The 18447-nt window shown below is 40.8% G+C and overlaps 1 protein-coding gene across 1 annotated transcript in view; it reads right to left on the bottom strand.

Moving 5' to 3' along the window:
* Nucleotides 1-531: 531 nt before the first annotated feature.
* The window catches only part of DDX20 (DEAD-box helicase 20), a 204149-nt gene continuing 186233 nt past the window's right edge, over nt 532-18447 (bottom strand). Inside the window, exon 11 of the mRNA XM_044076991.1 lies at nt 532-2216. Coding sequence (XP_043932926.1) covers nt 955-2216 — 1262 coding nt within the window. The 3' untranslated portion in view covers nt 532-954. The remainder of the gene's footprint in view (nt 2217-18447) is intronic.

The following is an 18447-nucleotide window of genomic DNA, read 5'->3' as shown; positions in this document are numbered from 1 at the left end:
TTTTTTTTTTTTTTTTTAACAGACCAGTAAGTGGCACCCATCTCTTAAGGTTCACATACGCACAATATAAACAATGCCAATGTGCTGGTGGATGTGGGTAAAGTACTGAATAAATTCATAACAGTATTAAAAGAATTAAGGTCTGCCGCCCCCACACACACAACTAATTTAAAGGCATCAAACAGGCTCTCCACAGAAACCACCTGTCAGATGAGGCTACAGAACAGGTCTAGCACAATTTCCATGTACGAGTACCCAGTACTAAATACAGTCTACATTGGGTCTGACAGACTAAGAAAGCTCTTACCTGACCAGGAAAACTACTCTTACCTGGGTTAACAAAACCACAGAAGAATACAAGTTATTATAGGGGGCATGTGGATTTATGATCCCACAGCAAGAATTTTGCAGAGAATAACAGAATCAGAAACTCAACATAGCTACCAGGCTAAAAGGGCAACAGATGTAATGAAATCCATGAAAACTCACTTATTTAACTTACCATCACGCAACTTAACTGACTCACATCGGTGTACTCCATCTAAATTTATTATGTTTTTTTCAATACAACCAAAAATGTATTTGATTTTAAAGGCAGCAGTATCATTAATCCCATATGCTCTAACATATTAAGGATGTGCTACACAGTACTTTCCCTTTTACACAAACAAAAAAATGCCAAAATAAAATACAGTGAATGTTCCTCTTGAGTAGGGGCAACCGATAGCACAGCTTAATAAACTAAAAGAAAAAAGCATGGAATGTGGTATTAAACATCATAGCAAATAACATTAACCACAAAAGAAAGATGCAACAGTGGAAAGGCTTGTTGCTGCCTAAAATAGGCAGGAAATAAAATTTAACTGCAGAGTTTGCACTAATTTAAGCTTCACTGCTTTCATAAAATTAATCTAATCCAGGTTTCTGTAATTCAACAAAGCCATAGTTGTAGGATCACTTTTTTAGCAGTTCATTTAAATACACAGAATTCATTTGATAAGCTCTCATCAAGTGAGGATTTCTCTGAGAGCTTCTGAAGAAAGGATTTGACATAGCAGTGTAATAACTTTGCCAAGCATGATAACAGGCCTTCCAGTAATCATGCTTTTGTTTTTCAGTTAGATGCTGGGCATTCTGATGCCCACCACTTGAATGGTTCTTCGCCTTGTGGTGTAAAGCACTTGTATTGACCTGCTGTGCTGGACTGTCACTACAATCTTGAACATGGCCCTTGTGCTTCTTCTTTTTTGGTTTTAATGACTTACAGCTTGTGCCACTGTTGACAGGGTTCAGATCTTCTATACTGGCTTCATTTAGCTGCCTCTGAGGAGAGCTGGTAGGAAACTCTGGATAGGTTTCAGAACCAACCTCTGTAAACAACTGATCATGAGAGCACACTTGTGATACAGAAGGTCTTAACTCTGGAGGGGAAGGGCTTGTTTGTGGAAGGGCAGATGTGCCCATTACTGGCTCTTTTTCAGTTTTAGTGTCCATGGTGGAATGTGTAAACCCAACAGAGGACCTTCTACTTTCCCTACTGCTATAGGAGCTTCTTGAACTAAAACTATCACTTTCACTATCACACTCACTATGTTGATCACTTAACAGAATTTTGTTCTGTTCAGACTCCAATAAACTAGATATCTCAAGTTCCTCTGAATTTTGGTTTAATATACCATTTCCACCATTCATATCTGTATATTCTCTAGTGAATTCTACATGGCTTTCAATTCCTTCTTTAATGAAAAGGTCATAATCTTTAACAAGTTCATCAAAATTCAGTGTACACTGTAAAGGAATCTTATTTTTAAAAGAGGGCAGTGATGGGATTTTGGGCAATGAATCTTGCAGGATTTTTAAGTCTTCAGTTGCATCTGGCTTTGGAATTTTAGGTAAAATCAAACTACAGGTCACTTTCTGCTGAAGGCCTCTACCTAGTCCTTTGGGTCCCATATTGGTGACCTTTTTCTGTGACTGTTCTGTTTTTGCTTCTTCCAAATGTTTCTGTTTTAAGGAATTATTCTTCTTGGACATTTCATTTTTGGCAGCAGGGATAATGTTTTGACTTTGGTCTGCACACTCCTTATCTGAAACTGATGCACCAGTTTCCACAGTTTTTGATTCTGGCACATTTGATACAGAGTTTCCACTTTTGACTGTTGTAACTTCAACATTCCATTCTGAAACTTCTTCCATCAGTCCAGGAGGGATAGGGTCTGCAAATATATATTAAGAAACAGAAATATTTACTTCCAAGAATCACGAGCAAATCTAATAAATGTGATTTACTTACCTGAAATAGTCTTAATGCAATGGTTTTACTGGGAAAACATACTGTATTAAAATAATAACTGCATTCTGCAATGTTTCACAATGGAATAAGTCATTGACATTAGCACTTGGACAGTTACTACAGCAAAAATATTCAAAGAAAGAAGCTTTTATGTGATTTCATATCTGTAAAGATTTGCAAACAGGGCAACAAATCACTCTTCAGTGAAAGATGACACCTTTGTCCTTGGAGATAAATAAATCTAATGGTCATTGCTTCCTCCTTAATTCATAGTAAAGCAATTCTTCTCCAGTGACAATATGTGGTAGTATGCAAACTTTAGCCCAGTGAGGAAATTCTAGATCTAGTCCAAAAACAACGCAATATTTGCAAGGAAGGTGCAAATTCAATCAAAGCACTCTGCATACTAAATTGCTTAGATTGAATTTGCACCTTTTTGCACCTTCCTTGCAGATATTGCATTGTTTTTGGACTAGATCTAGAAGTTTCACCCTATGGAGTTCCTATAATATCACATTCAACACACTATATTAAATTAGCACAATCCATTTTCACACCAAAATTAAATCCAAACAACACTATGCAATGATTAAGGACAGTTTTAGTCACAGTCACACTATGTACTAAAGTGATTTAGAAGACTAGTCTAGATGCAATCCATTAAGATTAATTAAGCACCAGTGCCTTTACTGCAGTGACTAAATGAGGAGCTTGGCTAAGAAAACTGCTCACAGGTAGAAAGTAGGCAAGTACAGAAGAAAAGAGTCAGACCTAATAGAACAAGATGAAGCATATTAGCAGCTGATAGTCAACCCACATTACCACAAATGGCAGAAAAACAAACGTACTAGATATGCAGAAAATACTACTAGGAATAGCCAACATTTTTACATTTTTCCAATAAATGTTTAACTGTCCAAAGCTGACCCAAAGTTTTTTTTTTTTTTTTTTTTTTAAAGTGAACAATTTTAGTAATAAATGTCAGAAAAAAAGACTAAGGAGTCCACATTAAAAACAATGAGGCATCTAAAACTGAATTATTCTGCATAATTTTCACTTTAAGTACATGCAGGATATGAAGACGGAATACATACAAGTATGTGGGGTGGTTCACATACACATTTATGCAACAAAACCGGACAAGGGTGCACATCTATACCACACACGGGGGGGGGGCAAAAATCTATATTAATGCTTCTGATATTTATTAAACTGGAACTGAATATATACCAAGTACAAAACTAGACAAACTATTTCCTTTAAGATGAACAATATACAATGCATCATAACTGCATATGGAACAGCAATGAGAACTTCAGAAATCAATGCATATGAACACTTGGTTATCAACTTGAAGTATGAAAACGCCATTCACTTGAGGTTCCTTATTTAGAAAAAGTTTAAGGGGCTGCAGTTATACTACAACAATGCATCCTTTAAACAAAGATATGTTACAGTCAAGGGCTCAATTAGTTTTTTTAAGGTTTAAATATCATGTTCAAAGATTTAAAGATAGTGTTCAGGGGCACTGATCTGAATGCATGGTTTGTTTCGAGAAGTACCTTGACATAATTGTTGGTGATTTAAATGTTCCAAGTATTGACTGGTCAATAACTTTATTATCTAGTAAACTGAAAAATAAGAGCTTGAGTGATGGAATCTCTTGAGGATACTCTCAGATTGTAACCAGGAAGACGATGAGTAGTAAGGTACTGGATGCAGTGTGGCTCCCTATCAAATTAAAATCTAAATATTGTAGAATATCCTCAGAGTTGGCAGTTCAGACCATCTGTGTGTGATTTTTGAAACTGTGGATTCTAATTCACCAAAAGTTAATGAAAGGGGCTGTTACAGATCAGATTTTGCATCTATTACAACCAACATTTCACAAGGTAATTGGGATTATGAGATGAAAGTTAAAACCATTTGTGAAAATTAGGATTTTTTTTTTTGCAGTCATATAGACAGTCTGTTTTGTTCTATTAAGTATTTCTACAGGAAGGAAGTACAATCTCCCTGGTGGAGTGGGAAAATTAAACAGAAGAAACAAAAAGAGAGAAAATTGTTTAGGTACTTTAGGCTGATTTCTACCCTGGTTTGGTTTACATGTTTCACTAAATTTTGATCAAATGTTTTTTCCAAAAATTTGGAAGGAGGTCACTGTTGTTCCAATATGTAAAAAAAATAAATAAATAAATAAATCATCCTGGTTATACTACTGGTGATTACAGACCAAAAGGTTTGACATATATCCTAAGGAGGACTTCTGAGAGCACACTAAGCACATCACTTAAGAATATGAGTAGTTTCTCTAGTGATAAAAGTCAACATGGATTTATCTATAGAAGAGTGAGTCTAATTTGGTGAAAAGTACAGTTTTGTACCTACCATAAATGTAGATGTTCGAGGATCCCCACACAGTGCAGTCCTTTATATTGGGTAGTGCCAGTCCAGTCGTTGATACCAGAGAGGATGGCTGCCGGTCAGGGATGACTAGATCATCAGTAGAGGGTCAGGCACACCACGCATGACCTCGTCATATCCCATATCCAGACGCTTCTTGCCTAAAAGAGAAGACTAGAAAAAGACAAGGCAAAAAATACCTGCACCAAAACAAAATACAATATATACAAAATATAGCAAATATATATACAGCAACCAACTCAATAACTACAACCCCACAACCACAGAGGGACAGAGGAGGGAGGAGGGATCCTTGCATCGACATTTATGGTGGTTATGAGCATTACAACTATGTTCTATACCAAACATTTCTGCAGTCCTTGCTCTGGGTAGCTGCAGTCCTTACCATTGTGGAATCCCAGCAACTTCTAAGGGGGGTAGGAAGACAAGGAAGACAACACTGGCAACGCAAAAACTGCAAAACAGCTGTGAGTAAATAGACTTAGAGTAGAGAAGAGATAAAGTGGCGAAATTGAACTCCCAAGCTCCAAGTATCCCAAAAAGTACATGCCCCAAAATATCCTTAGTTGCTGCTGCCCTTGCAGTAGCCCTAGTGAATGTGAGAGGAGGGAATCAGCTGGAATCTCCATCCCAGCTGGAATCTCCTAAATGCAAATGGAAATAACCCATCAAATGCAATGTTCCAAGCACATGACACAGTTCCCCCTGCTGACAGCAAAAAGAACCAACAAACAAAGAGAAGAAACAAAACAAAAGACTGCATGCAATAATAAAATTGCCTGTGTACATCTAAAAAATTAAAAAATAGTCCCTTTATTTTGGGGGTCTAAATAAAAAGTAATTCATAGTTTGGGGAAAAGTTAAAAAGCCCTTAACACTAGGTTTTTAGGCATAAAGGACAGGAAAAATCCTTGCAGAAATGATAAGTCCTTATGGTAAAGATATGAAGGGCTTCTGGACCATCAAAAGGGCCTGCAACTCAGACACCCCTTCGCAAGCACAACAAACAGAAAAGCAGTTACCCATGAAGTAAATTAATATTCAGCATCAACAAGAGGCTCAAAAGCACAGAGGTTTTTCAATAACAAAGTAAGATATTCCCAAGCCAAGTAGAGTAAACGCGGGAAATTTTATATTCTTTTGCCCCGGGAGGAAACTGCTCTCTTTGAGGATTCTTACATACACTTGGTCACAATCATAGTGAGCTGAAAATTGCAATCATATGAAACTTATGGTGGAAGTTGAAACCAAACCTTGTCCAATAACTCAGTAAGATGTTGAAGAGCCACCCCAGAAGGCTCTTGACCAATCTCCAATGAAGATGCTGTAATTCCATTATAAAAAATTATTCAAATTTTTCTGCCAATTCCAAATCTCTTCTCCTCCTTTTTACTCACAGTCGAAGAATGTCTTCCTTAATGAGCTTTCAAATCATTGAGAAACTTGTTGAGGAAGTTGCCAGAATATGCCAGAATGTTAACAGAAGCTTGATTGAGCTGAATGATGAACTTACATTGACAGAATGATGAGCCATTTTCCTTCTGAGATGAGAGATGATAGTAAAGGGCACCTTACCAGTGTTGGGAACCAAAGACTTGGAGCTATCAAAATCCAGTACCAGTTGTGTTGTCTGATTTTTAATCATCCCTGGGCGAAGAGGCAGAGGTATCAAAAGGCATACACATGAAGGTGAGGCCTGCTGCATAGGGCATCCATAATTTTCCAAGCTGTGTGAAAGTTAGAGGTGCCAAACTTTTTCAGCTGGTGGTTTAGGCGGAGAAGCTAACAGCAAGATGTCTGAGTTCCCATGACACTGTCAACTTCTGAAAGTTGTGTTGTCCAGTTTCCACTGGGGATCCATCCAAAGATCCAAGATCTAGTTTCCCTGCTAATTTTGTGTTCTAACATCTCTTGCCTTGCTGCTAAGAGATGAAGCTTGTTTAAAACCCATAAAAATCAAGTTAGCTGCTTTAGCAGACAACAAGCTGCAAGAGTGCATTAGCCACGAGAATGTGCTGTCTGTTAGTTGTGTGTCCTGCCAGATAAGACCTAAGCAGTCTGTTTTAATGCAAACCTGACTAACATGCAAACTGTGTTGAAAACATCTGACAGTGTCCAACCTGGCAACATCTCCTTCATATTGAGCACCCATGTTGATGCCACTTTCTGCAATGTCCGGGAAGCACCATATGTAAGTTTAAAAATCTGGATCTCAGCAATTAGTCAGTACAGGTCACAGAGAATTTTGATGGATTCTACTCCTGAGCCCACCACAAACTCTCTTTAATTTTTGAAGGGGCCCACCACATTCCCACTCCCACCAAATTGTGCCGCAACCATACATTTTGATTGACAAGAATTTATTCCTCATAGGTAGTTTTTGAAGGGAAGCACCAGAGCTACCTCATATAGATGATGGAAAAGCTGAAGGACTGAAAGACAGTCAGAACAGACTGATGAGGATGATAATGCCTGGAGTTAAAGATAGGGAGTGTGATAAAACTTGATGGTTGCAAAGGCCATAGTAAAGGCTGTATGGGGGGTTAAGGGCAGAAAGCACACATGTCTTGAGAGGTTACTAGACTGACTTAGAGAAAACAGAATACTTATGGCATCACACAGAATTTCTTTACTATTCCAGATGCTGTAGAAGGTCTTCCTTTTCTGAGCCAGTATCAGAGAACATCTTCAAGTGCTTGACTGATCTGAAGATGAGAAAGCCTTTTAGCCTCTATCAGCCATTCAGAACAGCCTGAAATACTAGAGGCTGGTAGTAGAAGCCAAAAGGCAATGCTCTGAACTGACTGGGAGAATTTCCCCCTCGAAAAGCGCAGATACTTGCAGTTTAGTCTTATCTTATTTTCCTTTGAAACTAAGGATCTTTCTGCAACTTAGTCTTATAGGCACTACTGAAGGCAATAAACCATGTTGTAACGCTGTTATTCTCAGTCTCTGGGTCGTCCAGTTATATAAGTGTTGTAGATAGATCCAAAAACTTGTCAGTCTCCACGTAAGAATAAACTTTGACACTAGGCAAATTAAAAGAATAAAATCCTTTCTGATACAGGCGGATTTAGGACGTGGCGCCCTGGGAGTAAGTTTGGAGTAGGTGAGAATAGCCTCTATGCTCTTCTGGGAGAATTTGAGGGCCTGAGATGCCTCTTTGGAAGGGGGCGGGCTATGGAATGGAGAAACAACCTGGTCCCGTGGAAAATGAACAATGTAATCTTGAGTAATTATTACCCACAAAATCTTGAAAAGAACCAAACTTCCTTCCTTAATGAAATCCAACAGTTAGAATCCCAAAGGGCTGCCAGGCAAAGGTCACGGGTCTGTTGACAAAAGACCGACTTCTGCCCTCTTACCAGAAAGGACTGACCCCACTCCTCATCCCTGTTCTAGGCAGAAAGAACCTCTCTGAGCCTACCCTACTGCCACCTAGGAGGCCTGTGGGAATCATAACCCCCTTGCCCCCATCCCTTCCCCTTAGTAGGTCTAACCGGCGGCTGCTTGAGCAAAAAACACTAAACCTTTTGCATAGAGCATGCTTAAATCTTCCATTTTTTTTCATTAATTTAGCTGCATTTGCAACAACTTACACACAAGAGCCACAGCAGGCAAAAACCCCATGTCTTAACATGCTCAGCTACATTCTGATCCCTCAACCAGGCATGCTCATGGAAGAACAGAACTAGTGGCATGCACCTCAAGAACTCTACCAGGCATCAAAACCAAGAACAGAAGCACCACCAGCCACCACTTAGACACACATGAAGCATCCAGCAAACTCAGACACCCAATGTAACCCGGCCAAGCATCACCTTGAAGATTTCCAGCCAGGAGAGGGAGATACCATTCCAGTTTAATGTGAAACTGGTCACCCAACTTCAACGCCCTAGGAAGAAAAAATACAGAAGTTTGGCCTAAAGTGGATGAGACCTTTGCCTCTGGCTTTATCAGAACAGGGTTTTTTTTGTCCACTCTCAACCTTAACCTGCTAGGTTTTTTATACACTCGGTCTGCCCTAGGACTCTTTAAAAAGAAACAGATTTAGGTCAGGCACCACCCTCTTCCGTAGACATCATGAGAGGAGCCCAGAGGCAAGAGAGAGGAGGCACCTTCAGGTCTGCAAGGAACAAAACATCCACATTCAACAACCAAACAAGGATCATGGTATATAGGGGGGCAAAAACAAGAATAGAAAAAAGAATTCCCTGAATCAAAGTGGATTCCACCTAGAAATGCCTTCCCCCTCCTCATTTGGCCTACCTCTCATGAAATGTGAAATCCTCAGGAGGAGAAGCTGTAGAGAGAAATCCACATCAGAGAATGAATAAGGAGGATGAGGAGCCAAGAGTTCCTTCCAGCAGATCTTTCGAAAGAGACAAAACACTGTTCAAAACTCAAATCTATCGAAAAAAAGAAACACACCTGTTATCTCTATCAAACCTGCAGGAGCCCTATAGTAACTTAAATCTTCTGCAATTTGGGGCATTAAGCATCTGTAGCTTAGGCCTGAAATGCTGATGAAGCCCAAGCCTGAAGCTCAACTTGGCCTACCTACAAAGAGAGCCCAACAACAGGCAAGCTGGCTCTAACTACCTTGGGAAGAGAGGGAAGAGAAACACCTGGAGAGCCCTCAGCTCAGCCTGGCCTAAGAGCTCTTACATCCTGCTGTAACAGCTCTCTACCTGCCTGAGGAAAGACCTGTAACAGCAAAACCTCTCTGGCCACATACCCTGTTTTTCTAAAGAATTCTGGGGCGAAACCCGGCCTATCAATGTTACGTTCGCTACTTGCCCCAAACCTCTTGGGCGGTCTTACGCCAGATCATCCTTATTTTTTTATAATTGCAACGCTTCCAAACGGCTCAACCTGGCACAGTTGCGGCGCCTAGACTGTGCGCTTGTCCAACAACGTGCAGGCAAGAGCTGCAACCAACAACGCAGTACCTAGGCCCTAACTAAGGTATACATTGCAATAGAATATTTATTATAGGTGCATCTGTTCAAACAAACAAATACAGGTATTCTAAAACCAAAAACATCATCTTTTATGAACATAAATGTGTTGCACAAACGCAAAGCTACAGATGTGTGTATTTTTTCTTTTGCATCTGGATACGGCCTTTGATTTAGTTCACATACTGCTTTCAGAGATATATTGCATAGTACAGATATGAATGTTTTGTAAAGAGATAAATTATGAAGAGTTTGGTAGGTCAGAAAAGCAGAATTAAGATTAAGAATACATTTTCAAAGTTGTGTGTTCATTAAAAGTGCTTACCCTCATGGGCTGGTTTTGGATCTCATTGTTTAGGCCATTTTTGAGCAACTTAAGAAAATGTACTGATTATTTAAAGGTTGGTGGTACAACAATACAGTAGACCCATCAGTGTTTGCAAATTTATCTGAATACATTCACCATATGGTACATCCATATGGGTACAGCAAAACTGCATGAGGTTAAACAACACCACATGTTCAGCTGAAATGATTTATTGTGGTCTCTTACATCACAAAAACCTGGCATTTTAACAGGGGGGTGTAAACTTTTTATATCCACTGTATAGGATTTACAGTTGTGGAATATGTAACTTACTGCTGTACTACAACTACGTATGAACGCTACAGAAGTCTGTAAAATCAGAGCAGAGATGATCATGAGAAGAAATATGCAATATTACAGTATTTCTTGACATCCCTATTATCTATTATCTGATAAAGGAATAGTGAGAAATAAAATCAGATTAAATCAAAAGGGGAAAAAAATCCTAAATTTTGAAGTATCATATGATGTTTCTTGGTTTAATTTCTCCAAGTCTTTTGGGTTTCTAATACCATGACAGGAATGAATCCCATTTCAAAGACAAAATATGATTAAACTTAATGAAATTAGTGTTGTTCCAATCTTTGATGTTAGCCAGAAGTACTCTTCATAGCACCTGCAACATGCCCAGAATGGACTCGTCCAGAAATTCATACACAGTTAAACATATCAGTAACAATCATACTTAGATAAGACCCATTGCTCCTACTACTATTGGAATGGAGTATCCTTTCTTAAACATTGCCCTCATTTCTGCCTGTAAATCTTGGTATTTTATGACTGTCCCTGTATGTAAGACACTGTAGTTACAGAGTGTAACAATTTCAATGATCAAGGCTACTTTTGTCTTCTTTTCGTGGACTTCTATATCTGGTTTCCCTGCATCTATTTTTTTAAACTGTTGGTAATGGGTGATCTCATACGACAAACTTCATTATTTTCTATAATGCTTTGTGGCTAATATTTCCAAAGCTTCTCAGCTGCTTCAATATTACAATGTTTGCACAATCCCAATGCAACAATGTTCCACATTATTATGCCTTTCAGTACACAGTCCTTCTGACATTAGTGTATCACACTATCAAACGTAACAAGATGTGTGACTGTTTCCAATTCAGTTCTACAAAACCTGTATTTGTCTTTTTCTCCCACAAATTCAATGGACTTTGTAAACCAATGTATTCGCAGACCACTGCCCCAGGCCACCAATAATGACCTTTCATCTTTTGATTTAAGTTCACATCTCCTTAACCATTCCTGCATTCAGTCCTGATCAACACGAGGTTGTTCCAACAATTGTGTGCACTTGCAAATGTATTTATGCATTTTCCATAATTCTTGTCTTATCCTTCACCATATTTTTATATATATATATATATATATATATATATATATATATATATATATATATATATATATATATATATATATCGTGTACAATGTATAAAGTTATGTCTTACCATAACATTCCATCTGTGTTGCAGATCTTTGTTCATTCATTACAGATAGGGCCCCGGTTCTGTTCTTGGAAAGTACAGTTGTGTACACTTACCATAAATGTAGATGTTCGAGTGTATTCACTGTTGCAGTCATTACATTATGGGTAATCTGCTGGCAGGTTGCCCTCAGTCAGCCTGAACATCAAAGTATTGGGTCCTGCGTCGGTTGCTGTCTCCTCTTCCATGACGTTAGGTCATCAGGGGTATAAAACATGCAGCCGACGCCATTTTATTCAGTTTTTCTTGCCCCAGATGTCAGGCACCCCCCCCCCCAAATGGGGAGCAAAAAAATATATATATTATATATATAGATTTTATATATATATATATATATATATATATATATATATATATATATATATACAGCAAAATATAAGTAAATGCATTTTTAGCAACACCACAAAGGCTTTAGAATATAGAGAAGGAAAGAGAAGTTCTAGAAAAAGGCGGATGGCGGATGGATAAGCCGGACTGCAACAGTGAATACACTCGAACATCTACATTTATGGTAAGTGTACACAACTGTACTATGTTCTTCGTGTTTCACTGATGCAGTCATTACATTTGTGTAGAATCCCAAAGCTATGGATGGGAGAATGGAGCTAAATAGCATTAGGAGCGGCTATAAGGCCCTGCAGAACTGCAGTGGCAAAGCCTGCCCTGGACTTAGAGAAGAGAGGCAAATGATAATGCTTTGTAAAAGTATGAACAGAGCTCCAAGTAGCAGCTTCTAGAAAGTCTTTGATTGGAACTCCTCTGAGAAAAGCTGCTGAGGTAGAGGCAGCCCTGGTGAAATGTGACCCGATTCCCTTGGGCACTAGTTTACCATGATGCAAGTAGCAGAAATGAATGCAGTGGCTTATCCACTTAGAAATAGTCTGCTTTGATATAGCTTTCCCCTCTGATCCTGCAGCAAATACCACCAGTAGTTGCTCAGACTTTCTTAGAGATTTGGTTCTGTTTAAGTAGAATCTTAGTTGTCTGTGTGCGTCCAATGAATGCAGAATCCGCTCCCCCTTGTTCTGCAGATTTGGGTAAAATGTTGGCAGGTGAATAGTTTGGTTAAGAGCCACACTGGATACCACCTTAGGCATAAAGGAAGGGTTGGTCCTGAGGGACACCCTGTCCGGGTAAAATGTAATAAAAGGCTCCACAGCCATGAGGGCCTGTAGTTCTGAAACCCTTCTTGCTGAAATGATTGCCAAAAGGAAAGCTGTTCTTTATATCCGCTGTAGCTTCTGGTTCAAAAGGAGGCAGGTGAGTTTTTTTTCCAGCACAAAATTGAGGTCCCATGCAGGAGTTTGTGATCTTCTGGGAGGCCTTACATTTTTGGCCCCTCTAAGACCATGTTTTAGCAGAGGATGAGAAAAGATGGGAGGCTCAGTGTTGTAATGAGCCGAAATGGCAGATGCATGGATTTTTATCGAAGAAAAAGATACGCCCTTGTCAAGCATCTCAGTCAAGTATTGTAAAATCTGAGGAATATTTGGTTTTGCTGTGTCCGTTCCTTGTGCTTGGTTCCAAGCACATACTCTCTTCCATTTATCAGCATAAGATTTTCTAGTACTAGGCCTTCTGGCTTCCAAAATGACATCCATCCATTTACAGATATGACACTGACAATGTAAAGCCCTTACAGCCAAGGTAGCAGAAGTGTAAACTTTTTTCCCCCATCTGTCCAGTGACCTATAATCCCTATCCGAGGGAACAGGGTTTTTAGCTGTAGAGGCCTTGACCCCTTTGGGACCCTGAGATATTGTTTCTAGGTCAGCAGCAGGGTTTTTATAAAGAAATTTATGAGAGTCTGGAACCCTGTAGTATTTGTCTGGCTTAACAAGTGCAGGAGACAATAGTCAGGAGACAGGCCGGACTGTGAGACTACATCATCTACAATGTCTAGAACAGGTGGAATAGCAAGAGGTCTATGCTGTGGAAGTAGAAGAAAGTCTCTGAGCCTTTTCTTTGATTCTGAGTAATCCTGGCTCTCCCAATGGAAATGCTCCCTCATAGTATGCAGGGATTCCCCAAAAGAATAATCCTTGGGAGGAGAAGCTGAAGGGATAGATTCTGCAGCATCAGAATCCTCATAGGGAGGCAGAGAGTATCCCTGTTCTGAAGAGAAGTCAGAGGAAATGGAAACCTGATCAGAGGAGTCATATTCTGTGTCTTGCCTAGGCCTCTTATCAGGAGGGGGATGGGAATCCCTAATCAAAGTAATTAGGTCTTCGGCCATTTTAAGCATCTGTTTTTTAGGCATGGAAGTCTGTCCAGGAGAATGCTGTACTTGTTTCTTTGTTTTTAAAGCTGTTTTAGTCTTTGCCTTGGAAGCTGAGGTTGGCTTAACATACAACTGTGTAGGCCTGAAAACACCCTCAGAAGCCGATGCCTGCTCAGTGGCTCTGGACCCATCTGAAGGAATAGTTTCAGAGTGTCCAATACCTTAAGTATCCAGAGGCCTAGCTGTCTCCACGTGGGAGTTGGTAGCAGCCTGTGGCTCTAAGGTAGCGGGAGTCAGGGGCTGCGAAAGTGCCTCACTGAGGACAGGCGAACCGGTGACTGGCCTAGCGGAGGCCTCGTCGGTTTTGGACCTCTGATGCCTGTCCTTTTCCTTGCGCTTTTTATAAACTCCGGTCGTCGGCTGTCCTGACGGCATTATATGATTAAACCTTCGGCCAAAGTAATGAAAGGCAAAATCGTACCGACGCTTAATAGTGCGTTGGTTAAATCTAGCACAAAACCGACAGCTAGCAACGTCGTGGTCAGGGCCTAGGCAAGGAATACAGTAAGAAAGAAAATCCTTATGAGGTATTTGCTTCCCACAAGAAATACAATTGTTAACTTTTTCTGACATCGGTCTGGAGCAAGAAAAAAGTTTCCCCAACGGGGTACTTAGCTTTATTGAAGACTTTGGATCTGAAGTTTGTTTCAAAAATCTCAGGAGTCGGCTGACTGGCACTTGCGAACTGCTTTTGCTTCGTGCACCGCGCGGCAAGAAAGACTGAAGAAAATGGCGTTGGCTGCATCTTATATACCCCTGGCGCACTGACGTCACAGAAGAGGCGACAGCAACCGACACCAGACCAGGACTTTGGAATTCAGGCAGACTGTGGGTAGCCTGCCAGCAGGATAACCCAAGTGTAATGACTGCAACAGTGAAACACTATGAACATCAAAGTCATGGATTCTGCGTCAGTTGCCGTCTCCTCTTCCATGACTTCAGGTCGTCAGGGGTATAAAACATGCAGCAGACGCCATTTTAAATCAGTTTTTCTTGCCCCAGATGTCAGGTCCCCCAATGGGGGAGCAAAACTTATATTATATATATATATATATATATATATATATATATATATATATATATATATATATATATATATATATGCGCATGTAATTTAGAACACAAAAATGTTTTACCTCCAACTAAAAGCAAATACACCACAAAGGCTTTTGAGCATAGTAAAGGAAAGAAGAGGTATAATGAGAGAGAAAAAGGGGGGCTGGTGGGTGGGTAACCTGGACTGCAACAGTGAATACACTCGAACATCTACATTTATGGTAAGTGTACACAACTGTACTATGCTCTTCGTGTTTCACTGTTGCAGTCATTACATTTGGGTAGAATCCCAAAGCTATGGATGGGAGGATGGAATTATACAGCATTAGGAGCAACTATAAGGCCCTGCAAGACAGCAGTGGCAAAGCCTGCCCTGGATTTAGAAAAGAGAGGTAAATGGCAATGTTTGGTGAACGTATCAACTGAGCTCCGAGTAGCAGCTTCTAGAATGTCTCTGGTAGGAACCCCTCTGAGAAAGGCTGCAGAAGTAGATGCAGTCCTGGTGGAATGGGATCTGATCCCCTTGGGGACAGGTTTACCATTGTGCATGTAGCAGAAATGAATGCAATGGCTTATCCATTTTGAAATAATCTGCTTTGAAATAGCATTCCCCTCTGCCCCTGCAGCAAATGCCACCAGTAGTTGCTCAGACTTTCTTAGATATTTTGTCCTGTTTAAGTATAACCCTGAATCTTGCAGCTTGACTAATTATCTAATTTCACCAGTCACATCTCTCAGTAAACCTGTGATGGATGTCATTTTGGAGGCTAGAAGGCCTAGCACTAGAAAATCTTATGCTGATAAATGGAAAAGATTCTGTGCCTGGAACCAAGCAGAAGGAATAAACAGTGTGCAGAATGTGATAGTTCTGCTGAGACAATAGATGAGGTGTCTGAGGCAGGTACCATGGAGGAAGGTGTGACATATTCCGTAGAAGCGGGTACCAGTGTTGGCGAGGCCAGTCTGGAGCAATCAATCATTTTTGTATTTTCCTGTTTGCCTCTGATCTCCAAGGTTTTGCTAAAAGTCAGAGGGGGAAAGGCATAGACCGATAGGTTTTTCCAGCTGAAGGACAGAGCATCCAATTTCCAAGCTTTTTTGTGATGAATTCTTCTGCAGAATTTGTATAACTGATAGTTTTGGGGAGGCAAAAAGGTCCATGTCTGGACTCCCCCATTTTCGTGTCAACATGCTGAAGATTTGTGGATCCAGTTTCCATTCATGTGGGTCCATAAGATTTCTGCTTAGTTCGTCTGCCAGAGTATTTTGCTTTCCTGGCAGGAACTGAGCTTGTAGATGTATTTGGTAAGTCAAGGCTGCATTCCACAAGGCCATGGCTAGTCTGCAAAGAGGGTAGGAGTGGGTACCCCCCTGCTTATTTATGTACCACATAACTGTGGTGTTGTCCATCTCTAGCAGTAGTTGTCCTGGATGAAGGAAGTCCTTGAAGGCTGTCAGAGCATTCTGTACAGCTAGCATTTCTTTCTGGTTGATATGTAGGTGCATTTGTTTTGGGCTCCATTGGCCCTGAATGCATCTCCCTGCCAATGGGGCCCCCAAGCATAGTATGATGCATCTGTAGTCAGGGTGTGGGTGGAAGGGGGTAGAATGAAGGACAGTCCCTTGTTTTGGTGACAGGCTTCTGCTCACCATAGGAACTCCTGTAACAGGCAAGGAATGAGAGGAATCATTGTTTCCAGGCTGTGACAATGTTGACTCCATAAGCTTTTTAGGTACCATTAAAGTTTCCTCATATGCAGTCTTACATATGGAATTAGTATAATGCAGGAAGCCATGAACCCCAAAGCCTGCCGAATTTGTCTTGCAGATAGCTGGGTTTTTGTGGCCACTTGTCTGAAGTATGTTATCAATTGAATTTGCTTGTCTGGCATGAGGTAAGCCAGCTGGGCAGTTGTATTCAAGCTTGCACCCAGGAATGCAATTATTTGAGAGGGTACCAGTTGTGATTTCTTTTGGTTTATGGTGTACCCTAGGCATGTTAGAAGCCTTTTTACAAACGCCAGATGTTGTAGAAGAGTGTCCTTGTTTTCTGCATGAATTAGACGATCATCCAGATAGGATAAATTTGAATGTTTCTTTATCTTCAAAATGCAATCACTGGTGTCAGGCACTTCGCGAAGACCCCGGGCGCAGTAGATAAGCCAAGGGGCAATGCAAATAGCCTGCTTTGAAGCGGAGGTATCTTCTGCAAGATTCCCTGATTGGGATATGCAGGTAAGCTTCTTTTAAGTTTAGAGTTACCAACCAGGCATCTTTGCCTAGCATAGGCAGTAACTGTTATAGAGTCAGCATCTTGAACTTTGGAATGTCCAGGAAGGTATTTAGGTTCATAGGTTCATACTAGGCTATCTGCCCTAGGGCATTTATAAGCCTAGCCAGAGTATGTTTGGCTTTCGCCACCCATTTTAAATTAATTTTGCTATGCGTGTTTTGAGGTTAGTATACTGTGCCTCTGTCTAACAGTGACACAGAAGTGATAGCCGGGGTAAACCTACGATCTCCCATCCACTCATCAAGATTCCTCTTGAAGAGAGTCAATGAGGGACTCTGCCTAACCTGGACTGGGATTTTATTCCAGAGTGAAGGGAGCCTCTGGGTTATGAATCTGTCCCTCCAGCATGTCCTATTTATTTCAGTGCTGAGGTTCAAGTCTCTCAAGCGCGTAGCTCGATGGGATTTGGATTTTCTTAGGTGCAGCATGTCCATTAATTCTGGGTTGGACATGGCTTTATACGTCAGGCACAGATCGCCTCTGAGCAGGCGATATGCCACTGAGTAGAGCTGGAGTTTCTTTAACCGGGCAGCATATGGCATCTGTTTGAGCCCTTTGATCCTCTTGGTGAGGTACTTTTGGGGTCTTTCCAGTTGCTGCAGGTGTCTGGTAAGGTACATCCCAAAAGGGGCATTGTACTCAATTATGGGCCTGATGAGTAAAGAGGTACGATGACCTCCCCTGATCTAGATGTGAATCCCTTCATGATTAGGTGGGCTATATAAAATGTTTTTCTAACCACTTTGGCCACGTGGTTGTCAAATGAGAGATTGCTATCAACTTGGGTCCCCAGGTCCCTAATGACTTCTTCTGTACTTAATGGATTACCACCTATGTGGTATTTGCCAAAGGGGATGACTATACACTTTTTGGCGTTTAGCTTGAGGCCATGGCTCTGGCACCAGTTGTCTGTTTCTATGAGGCCCTTTTGGAGGATGCTTGTGTCGGCTGGAGAGTTGATTATGGCACCCAGTTTGCAGTCATCTGCGAACTTGGAAAGGCACAGTCCTTCTGTGTTGGCCTGTACCGCCGAGAAATATATACCGAACAAGAGAGGTCCCAGGACTGAGCATTGTGGGACGCCACTTGTAACTGGTTTGGAGTCTGACATAGCTCCAGCAATTCTAACCATGTGGGTTCTGTCCTTGAGCCAGTTTGCAACCCATCTAGTGACATAGGGGTTTATATTTAAGCTGGTGAGCTTATCTATAATGCCCGAGTGGGGTATTGTATCGAAGGCTTTTGCGAGGTCCAGGTAGGCTGTGTGGACCACCTT

This window comes from Protopterus annectens, chromosome 7.part0 (assembly GCF_019279795.1).
Source record: "Protopterus annectens isolate FY-2018-M chromosome 7.part0, PAN1.0, whole genome shotgun sequence".
In the NCBI taxonomy this organism is placed as follows: domain Eukaryota; kingdom Metazoa; phylum Chordata; order Ceratodontiformes; family Protopteridae; genus Protopterus; species Protopterus annectens.
This window is presented reverse-complemented; position numbering and strand designations above follow the sequence as displayed.